Here is a 10422-nt window from a genome sequence, read left to right on the forward strand (position 1 = left end):
GTTCACGGTCAGTGAGCCGCGTTAGCCTGCCAATGTTTCCCCGTGTATGTTATTCTAGATTTCTCTATTGGTGAATTATACAATAAACATTACAAAACTCCCCCCCCCCCCCACGTTTTTACCTTTTAATGTATTTTTTCTCGTTTTCATTAGACCTATTTTTTAATTCGTCCTCAATTCTGCTCTTTGTATTGTTTTCACAATATGGAAAAAACATGGAACTGTGGTAAACCTTGGCAGGAGCGGCTGACCTACCAAAGTTACCCCAAGAGCACAGCAACGACTCATCCAGGAGGTCACAAAGGAACCCAGGACAACATCTACAGAACTGCAGGTCCCCCTTGCCTCACTTAAGGTCAGTGTTCATGAATCAGCAGTAAGGAAGAGACAGGTCAAAAATGGCATCCATGGCAGAGTTCCAAGGCAAAAAAAAAAAAAAACCCATTGCTGACCAAAAACAACATAAAGCTTCATCTTACTTTTGCAAACCAACATCTGAATGACCACCAAGACCAAGGAGAATATTCTATGAACTGACAAGACAAAAGTAACACAGCATTTCAGAAAAGAAGAATATCATTCCAACAGTTAAAAATGGTGGTGGTGGTCTGATGGCCTGGGGCTGATTTTCTCCTTCAGGACATGGATGACTTGCTGTGATAGATTGTGATGAATTCTGCTTTCTACCAGAAACTCCGAAAAGATAATGTTCAGCCATCACAGTTAGTGACCTCAAGCCGAAGTACACTTGGGTTTTTCTCACAGGACAATGATCCACAACACACCAGCAAATCCACTTCTGAATGTCTTGATTAAAACAAAATGAAGGTTTTGGTGTGGCGCGACTTGAATTTGATTGAAATGCAGTGTTGCATGTTGGTATGAGACAAGTAATTAATATAGTCTAATTGCGCTACAGACTACAGTAATATTTGCACAAATGGTACAGTGTGAGAAGTGATCATATATGGGGTAGTCAAGAGTGTCAGTAAGAAAGAAGAACGTTTTGTGATAAGCACCTCATACTTTCAGTTATAGATGAACCGTGTCACACAATGTACACTAGTATTAGAATGGCTTCCCTTTGTGGGATAGTCAGCATTCCTACTTTAGTTTAAGACAGTGAATGTATCAGGCTCTGACGTACTTCCGCCTTTTCTCTCACTCTGCAAACGCTACATGCTGTGGCTAAACGTTTTGAATGTAGCTAGCTAATATTCACGTTCCCGACAGCTGGCGTAATGTAATGTAAAGGCTGGGGATAGCAATTATAGCTTTCTAGTTGCAGGTCGTGTCAATAATCTATATTTTTATGAGGTGAGTACACGAATCATTGTAACAACAATAAAGCTATGTTTTTGGGTGTTACCGTATATTTTGGCTAAATCTATAACTAAATAGAAAAAAAAACCTACCGATTTCGTTCGAGAAATTGAATGTGATTTATACGTTAAATAATCTACCATAAATTGTTTGTTAACACTGTACTTGGAATTAAAGCAAATTACTGAACATATTACATATTTATACTGTCACATAGTTTGCTTACATCACAATTTGTACATACATGCAATTAATCACACCCACACTCCGCCACCCACCCAAAAACAAAACCAAAAACAATCTTATGCCTTCTTTCCTGAACTTCACCTTGGTGCATCTCTTCCAGTCCTACTTGACCCCCTCCGGTGATGCATTCACTGTCCGGGGAGATTGAGGGCTTCTCTAAAAGCCGCCTGAGGAAACAGTGCACCCAGGTTACCACGGTGACGGGTAGAAAGCTGTTGGAGAGGCACACTGATGGAGGAGTTGAGGTGGAGGAGCTGGAGGAGGGAAACGGATGTGGATTTGTGGAGGATAAAAGTCTGGACCTTCAAGTTGGAGTGGTGCGACCCTTCTTACTGCTGGGTAAGAAACAGAATTGTAGCCTACCTGTCTCTACTACTAGATTAACAATGATGACTTTATGTGTAATTTAATATGTATATTTTATTTATATATTATAATTTGTGGAGTTTGCATGCTCTCCCCGTGCCTGCGTGGAGTTTCTCTCGATACTCCGGTTTCCTCCCACATCCCAAAAACATGCACGGTTGGATAATTGAAGACCCTATCTTGTCCGTTGGTAGAATGTGAGAGCGAATGGTTGTTTGTTTAAATGTGCCCTGCGATTGGCTGGCGACCCGTTCCGGCCGGGTGTGTACCCCGCCTCTCGCCCGAAAATAGCTGGGATAGGCTCCAGCACGCCCGCAATCCAGTGACTTACATAAGGACAAATAGGCTTGATTACGTTGCAGAAAAAGAAACCTTACTGAGCAATTTCAACTCACACATGTGGTAAGTTGCCAAGTTGCTCAGTAATGCAGTGAGCATGACAGGCGTGCCACTGGTTAACTTAACACACAAGCCACAGTAGGAGGTGAATGCAATACATTCACAAATACCAACCTAGCCCTATGTACAGTATAGCTAATACACACAAAACAATATGGAACAATATGAAGCTGTTTGGGCCAACAATATGGAACAAATGCAAGTAAAGAGCAATGCTTAGGTTGACTTTCTACAACCTGTAGTTAAAAAGAGCGCCGCGAGAAATTCGGGGAAGCAGCAGCAAGCACCATGATGCTTTTGCGCTGCTTTCAATGCCGAGACTCTCACTGCGAGGCACATTGCCTACCAGCAAATCGCACGTCTTTTGTACGTCAGCATGGGTTGACCTTCATGTCACTCAAGCACAGCACAACTGCCTTTTAAAAGCATATGCATGTTTTAAGCATTGTAAAGTGTGTGGCGAGTGACCTCAAGTGGACAAGTTAATAACTGCACCTGGCTAAAGTGTTGAATTGCATATATGAAACTTTAAAATTAATATCAATATGCAGTAAAGAATTGATTGCCACTTCATAGATTTCCTCTATTTCAGGGGTTTTCTGGAACTTAACTCCCGCGATAAATGAGGGATTACTGCGGATAGCTAAGAACATTAAAAAAAACAAAAACAGCGCCATCTGGTGGGGCCCTAACACTGTTGCACCTTGTGTACGTGTGCTTCCTGCTGGAGTGTCCTTGAGCCCGACATTGAACTCCCTCACAGCTCGTTGTGTTCCGTAGACACACGCGACTCTTGAACCCCGAAGACGAGACAACGCGTCAGCAGGGATCAATATTAATATTGCATCTGTTCGGCTCAATAAAAGTGAACATTTCCTTTACGGCACATTGGTGCGAACGGCATTGAAGTCCGCACATTTGTCCTGCAAGTCAGCCGATCGGCATCGGCACGCACCGCGACGTCCACATGCTTACGACTCAGCTGGGATTTGCTGTGTTAACCTTTTTTTTTTTTTTTCTTTCTTTTGAGCAAACTCTTTTCAAGATGATGCATTTCTCCCATTTACACGTCACACTCGTTCAACCCTCCTCGTCCATTTTTATAAAACACTCACAGGAGAACAATTGACGTTTACGCTTATTTTTCCTGACATGCCTCAGGACAGGATGTACGTACACGCACAACTCATTGTTTTTATGTTTGTTTGTTTGATTTTTCAATTTAAGGAGAGCTGTCTTATCATTACATACAGACGGCATTCCACCTGTTACGGCTCTGGTACTACCTCAGAAGGTTGAAAATTCACCAGTAGATTTTTCTCACATGTTCTCAAATTACTTTCTTTTCTGTCTATATATAAAAGTTACACAAATTCTTTCAATGTTGCGAGCCCCTTTTGGACACCCCTTGTGAATGAGAATCTAACTTTCGATCGAAGTGTTCTGAAAAAGACTCTTCTGGATTAAATTTGCCTTCCTTAAACCTGCATATACAGTAGTGTTTTATTTAATTTGATATACTATCAGCATCAGTGCGTCACAGCCCGCATTCTCAACCACTCCTTCACAGCTGCCCCAAGATTTAGTATTCTTTTTTGTGTCATATTGAGAGATGCAATTTTATTATGCAATAGTTGCAGTTCATGCAAACCTGCAGTCGTCTGCTTTTTGTTCTTTTTTTTTTTTTTTTTTTTTGCTTCAAATGTTGTTTTCTCACATCATTTTTTTTTCCTTTTCTGCTCTTTCAGCCTCTCAGGATGCGGCCCACGACATGGACACCTTGCAGAGATATCAGGTCAGTGTAGAAAGAGTCGAGAGGGGGGTGGGGGGGCTCAATGGTGGGGGGCCGTGCCCTTGCGTGGGATGATCACATGTGTGGAGACATGAGATTAGATGCGGACTCGTGCAGTGTTGCTTCCGCTCAGTAGGGGGAGTAAATGATCCCAGCACGGCTCAAAGGAAATGCTCTCGCTCCAGGGACCGTCGGTTGCAGACCTCAACTCGTTCTGCCTGCAGGGACATGATGAAGACGGTCGTTCCCTGCTGGTTGTCATAGCTCGTGAGATGTGACTGCATTTTGACAGCATTGAATGGCCACATTATTAGGTACACCATCTATTATCATCTGACACATAAAGCTGCAACAAGAATTGCGAATTTACCAATCAATTTTCCCAAACAAATGCCTAATTATCATTAAAAATATGGCACCATCATTGCCCCTTTTTTAGACATTTGAAAGTCCATCACAAAAATAGCAGAGAAAAAAAATGACAATATTGTGAAAAAATATTAAGCCCGAGTTCCCGACTCCGAATGGTCACATTTAGTAAAGGAGAGGTATTCAAATGGATCTGAATGGCCTTAAAAATGCTCAATAAAGTCTTTAATTTGTCTTCCTGAAGATGTCCTGACAAAAATGCCAAATTAAAAACGCTGTTTTTTTGATTGACACTGACAGAGAAGTATTCATGTTGTTTATAATTGTGGTTGCACAGTACTTAGTATTGCTGTTTCTAATACAATGCTACCTTGACTTACGTGTGCCCCAACACACTTTACATTCGATTTCATGATGTTTCTATGTTTTTCTTTCATTTAAAACGTTACAGAATATAGTTTTTCAGCAGCAGGAACAGATGAATGACATTTCTTTTTATTTCAATGATGAAAATGGATTTAATATATTAGTAAACTGAGGTATCAGGAGAACAAATTCAACTCGTGCGTCAAGATACTAGTGTACTTCGGTTATTTTCAGAGGTCACCTGGGAGATTGGGAATGTGGTGTCGCAATCAAATCTCAACAAACCGAGAAAAAAAAAAAATTTGCTGACGTCCTCTTTGCTTTGCGTTCGAGTGCCCCAACGAGGTCGTTTATCACACTAACTGACCGTTGTAATTGAATTCCAACGTGCACCAGTGACATGCTGCGCACTAATTAGCGCCATCGATCACATGCTAACATGCTAATGCGTGCTAACGCACAAGAGGCCATCAGCCGCGTTGTTCCGGGTTGCTGGTTTTTCCCCACATGTACATTGCGGCTGTGTTTCTAAGCAGATGTGGCGGCATGAAGAGGGAGAGAAACGAGTGTGCTCGAGTATAATTTGTTGACCTCCCCGACCCCCTCTTACACGTTCACTGCTGCAGCCGCGCCTCGTTAATGAGCCACAAAAGTGTTATCCACTTTGGACCGCTGCTCTCCATTTGCTGAACATAACAGTCGCGGTGCTCTGTGAGTCCGCCGCAGTCATCATTTTACTCATTCCGCACTCCTGTTTTTATTGCCAGCGTGAGTTCGAATAAACTGAAGTGTGTTGTTTTCTAGGGGGCTCTCTTCAACTGCCCTCACGCCGTATAAACAGTACGGCATAGCAGTGGCGGGCTGTGCATTTGGTTCCTGGGCCTTCAGCTATAAATAGCGATGTGACAAGATTTCCCCAAAATGACAATCTGTCAGAATAATGAGTTTGGTTGGAATGGCCACGTCAACCTGAATGCAATGCAGCAGGAATTTTCCAAATCAGGTGGTGGGTTCTGGAGAAATAGATTCTTTTTTTTTTTTTTTTTGGTGGGAATCACCTTTTTGGGGAATGTTTTTGTGTGATATGGCCTATAGAAAATAGGCCTTCAAATTAGAGTAAAAGAGCGTTTTTTTTTTTTTTTTTTCCTCAACATACGTCCTCGACCCTTTGGTTTCGTCTGCTACTCGCCGATTGGCTGACAAGTTAAATTAAAGTACTGGTACAGGCCGAAATTCTGAGGGGTTCTCCAAGTCAAAGTGTCAAAATTACATTTCAAAGTAAAATCCCTAAAAACTTGACTCAAATAGCAACTTTGTAATGGAGGATTTTGGAGGCTTTTGAAGTGCTCCTACATAAAATTCCACAAAGATGATGGCCACCTGTTACGTTGCTACTATAAAACCGCAACAACAACAAGACTGAGAAAGAGCTTTTGATGGCAAAAGAATAATTTATTTCCAGAGATACAATTAAGAAACACCATCTGTCTCCTAATAAACGCCTCTGCTGTCTCCTCCTCCAATTTTTTCCCCCCCACACACCTGCTTCATTTTCCTTGCTCTCCGTCAGGGCCAGTGTGCCGCCACCGTCTCCCACCTTCACAATTGAGGCTGGTTTGGCCAAGGTGCCTCATTGTGTCTTTGTCTTCCAGGTGTCACACGTGCTAAACGTGGCCTACGGAGTAGCCGACCTGTTCCTCGATCAGTTGGTCTACAAGAGCGTCCAGATCCTGGACCTCCCGGAAACGGACGTCACTTCGTACGTGAAGGAGTGCGGCTCCTTTATAGATCAAGCCCGGGAGCAGGTACTGCAGAATTCGTCCCTATGCGTTCTCCAGCTGCGTCTCAGGGGAGCACTTGCGATTGGATCTCACTGCCCTGCTTTACTGTGCGCTCAATCAATAAACGCACACTGTACATTCATCATGTTGTTTTATTAGAGACGGGAGAAGCCAATGGATGGCTGGCTACAAATTAAAGCAAGAAGCAGAAGGCCGAACATAGCTGTATCAGCAACGTGTTAATGTATAGTTCTGATATCTGAAACAGCGCCTTTTCTTTAGAACAGACCACACCAGATACACTAAACACGCATGCTCAGTTTTTTTTTTTGAATGCACAGTTGAGTGGATTCTTAGTTCGAGTCTGCAGTAATGTTAGTATATGTGGAAAAATGATCACTGCCGAGCTTCGAGGCAATCAAGGTAATCTGATTAATTCGATGAATTGTTTCAGCCCTATTCAAGTGTGTCGTACGATAGCAGATGTACTTCTTGTCGTCTGCTTGTCTGTCCCAGCTTGTGTGAAGGGAGGGTGGTGAATGTGTAGATCAGCTTTGCTCGGTTTCCAATAAAATCTCTAAAAAAAAAAAAGAAAAACAGTTTAAAAACGATCTCATTTCGGTCTCGAGCTTACACGACGGCAGCATTTTCGTGACTTTAGGATTTTGATTACGGTGATTGCAAAGCGGAATAATGCGATTATAATCGCATTACAATCACAATCCACTGCTGCTCAGAACAGTATGGCTAAAGCGACAATGCAAAAACCGGAAAGTGAGTTGCATTTAGTCTTTAGGAGGAAAAGAAAAAGTTAACACCCAGGAAAAGTTAGGGGTGAGTTTGGGCGGTTTACATCCTTACACTTCGTTTGCCAGTTAGGAATGTTGCTAAACCGTTGTCTGTACGACAATTAAAGCTTTTAGGATGACAACAGTATGGCCGTGGATACAGTATTTCCTTTATTTTTTATTCCAAACCCACCCAGTTGTATAACAAGTCCACATTGGCAAAGTATGTTGGCTCCAACTGGCTTAATATCAAAATGTATCTGATTTCAGTTCAACAATCACTAATGCGCAGGCCTGCAACATCCCTGCATTGCGTTTACACTCTCGCCTCTCCAGCAGTGGTTTATCCGCAGCGCAGCACAACTCAAAGACCAAAGCTCAGCACAAAGACCAGGCTGGCATCAAGTCCACATTTGAGTGTCCCTTTCTTTACCTATGACCTCCTTTTATTGGATGGCGTTCCTGGCAGACCCTCGCGGTGGACAATGTGATATGCGCGGCGATATGGAAACACTCAGCCCAGCGCTGTCAAATAAGGACAAAACGAGAGCACTCGGAGCAAAAGCAAATTAAGTTTCCATGTTGCCAGTCATGGATTATCCGGTTTAGGCAATTTTCATTTTGCAGATGTTTCTTATTCTCCTAAAAGTATCAAAACAAGGCCTGCTCTGTGTATCTATGGCAAAGCCTGCACAGATAATGCAATGGGGCGACCTCTCTGACTGATAGTGACTCATAAAAGAGGAATATTCTTAATCTGTGTCTGTTCTACGTTAGCCTGCACGAGCCCTGAGCGGCCGCCAGATTGGGTTATGTTCGGAAGCAAACCGCAGAAAGCTGCAATTAAAAAGCGTATGTAAGATCGTCCATCTGACTTTATGGACATTGATTGACATGTAGAAAGAGACAGATTCGAAGCAGTGACAAGCGACTCCACGTGCAATACAAAACGACACAAATGCGTCAACGTGGCGAGCGTCGGCACTGTCTCAAGATGTGCCTTTTAATTTAATCATTACCAACCCTGACACCGCAGGCACTAAAAATAATTGCATTGGCATTAATATTAATCAAGTTACATCTTCACGCTCCCATACACAGATTACAACTTCACGTATTGTCGATCTATTACTGCTTGTGTGGGATTGTGATACAAATACATAATGATACATAATCATTTCTGCCTTACCTTATTTATACCGTGGAACCTCTATGAACACCCCTGAGGTCGTACAAGTCAGATTTTGACAAAAAAGTTTCAGAATTCAAATATATGATGAAAATGTTCCTGAGAATCACAGGAAGAACTCTTTGGACCAGACCTCAATGCTCTCTCTCTGGCTTCAGGATGGCGTGGTTCTGGTCCACTGCAACGCCGGCGTGTCGCGCTCCGCCGCCATCGTCACGGCGTACTTGATGTGGAGAGAGGGGCTCCCGTTCGACGAGGCGTACCGGCAGGTGAAACTGGCGAGGCCTTCCAGTCGACCCAACCCGGGATTCCGCCGCCAGCTGCAAAGCTACAGACCGTGAACATCACGTTCGAGTTCAATTCCATTCCCGTTTTATTCTGTAGCGCCAGTTCACAACAGAAGTAATCTGAAGGTACTTGACCTTTGGGGGCGGGTCGAGAAGCATGCTCCTCAAACATTGGGGAACCGTGTCAGGCCACGGACGCAAGGAAGAAAGCTCCAACAGACCAAGTCAAGTCAAAGGTGAGACCGGGGATTCTCAAAGCTGTTGGGTCCACGTTTCCAAGGACCCCTTCATAATCCTAACGCCACTTAAACATAACCTTGTGAGCCCCAAAAGGCCATTGGAAGTAGAATTTGCCCATATTCAACAACGTGACAATAACAAATTGAGATTTTTTTGGGGGTGGTAGAAAAAAAAGTTGTCATAACAAGGAATTAAAAGAATAAAGTCACTTTTTTTTCAAGAAAAAAAATGTTGCAGTGTATGTGTGTGGGAGCAAGAGTGAGCTCAAGTGTGTGTGTTTTTGTGTGCGAGTGTGTGAAAGAGAGCGCGTTATAGTGTGTACAAGCGGGTGTGTGCGTATGTGCCGGAAACAGACAAAGCATCTCCCAATGAGAAATGATGGTAACTTGTCATATAAAATATATATATCTGCTCTTGTTAGAAAGTGTGCCTGTCCTCTTTTTCTTTATTATTATTATTATTTTGAAGGCGCAGCTTTTGGAGTTTGCGTTGGCGGCGGGCGCTCGGGGGAGTGCGGGGCGGGGAGGTGTGCGTGTTGGTGGCGTGCCAGCGGCTTAGAAGAGGAGATAAGTTGTGCCAAATGGCTGGCAATTCCTGCCGGTCCCGTAAAGGTCGTAGATTATTTAAGGGGGCCGTAAAGCTTGCCGACTGATTGCGTAGAGCCGGCTTCTGTCAGCGTTCATAACCGCGATGTTTGCACACTACGGCTTCATTGCGCCCGATGTCCAGATGCTCGTGCAGCCTGACCAATTAGACAAATGAAGTGTTCGCCTCGCTATATCGCCGTCCGACGTTTTGTGCTCCCGCTTTGTACCTCGACGTGCGACTTTAATTCATTCAATTTAGTCATGCAATATACATTTTCCTCATTGAAATAAATTGAAATTACAATTCATTCCAGACCCCCCCAAAAACTAAAATTTAGAGGTGCAACAATTATTCTATGAATCGACCACTCATCGCTTATCAAATTAATCTATCTACTATTTTAATAATCATTGTTTAACGTGTGACTTGTCCAAATCCTTGGAATTTCAGCCTCTCAGCAGTAAATGTTCTCGAATTTCTGTAGTCCTTCATGAAAGCACATTTATTAGCTTTGTGTTTAAGCAAAATAAGACATTTGCAAGCATCTTTTACAATACAATGATCGACATTTTTGTGTTGTGTTGCAGCGCACAAGGCGGTCGTTCGCCGTCGTCGCATGACGAATTGAAACATTTTCAGTTTCGGGAGCGGCGTTGCGATGACGTCCGACAGCGCATCCGATAGGAGC

The 10422-nt window shown here is 43.1% G+C and overlaps 1 protein-coding gene across 1 annotated transcript; it reads left to right on the top strand.

Annotated features, from left to right (window-relative positions):
• Positions 1-1149: 1149 nt before the first annotated feature.
• On the top strand, positions 1150-9550 carry LOC133485335 (dual specificity protein phosphatase 19-like). Its single transcript, XM_061788840.1, has 5 exons — positions 1150-1317; positions 1670-1908; positions 4083-4129; positions 6514-6666; positions 8778-9550. The coding sequence occupies exons 2-5, from the start codon at positions 1692-1694 to the stop codon at positions 8958-8960; spliced, it is 600 nt and encodes a 199-aa protein (XP_061644824.1). The 5' UTR covers positions 1150-1317; positions 1670-1691; the 3' UTR covers positions 8961-9550.
• The last annotated feature ends 872 nt before the right edge of the window (positions 9551-10422 follow it).

This window comes from Phyllopteryx taeniolatus, chromosome 11 (assembly GCF_024500385.1).
Source record: "Phyllopteryx taeniolatus isolate TA_2022b chromosome 11, UOR_Ptae_1.2, whole genome shotgun sequence".
Lineage (NCBI taxonomy): Eukaryota > Metazoa > Chordata > Actinopteri > Syngnathiformes > Syngnathidae > Phyllopteryx > Phyllopteryx taeniolatus.

Excerpts from the sequence above, each read along its gene's own strand:
- LOC133485335 (XM_061788840.1), top strand. The coding sequence starts at position 1,692 with ATGCATTCACTGTCCGGGGAGATTGAGGGCTTCTCTAAAAGCCGCCTG. Across the intron at positions 4,130-6,513 it reads ACACCTTGCAGAGATATCAG|GTGTCACACGTGCTAAACGT; the intron begins GTCAGTGTAGAA and ends TTTGTCTTCCAG. Across the intron at positions 6,667-8,777 it reads TAGATCAAGCCCGGGAGCAG|GATGGCGTGGTTCTGGTCCA; the intron begins GTACTGCAGAAT and ends CTCTGGCTTCAG.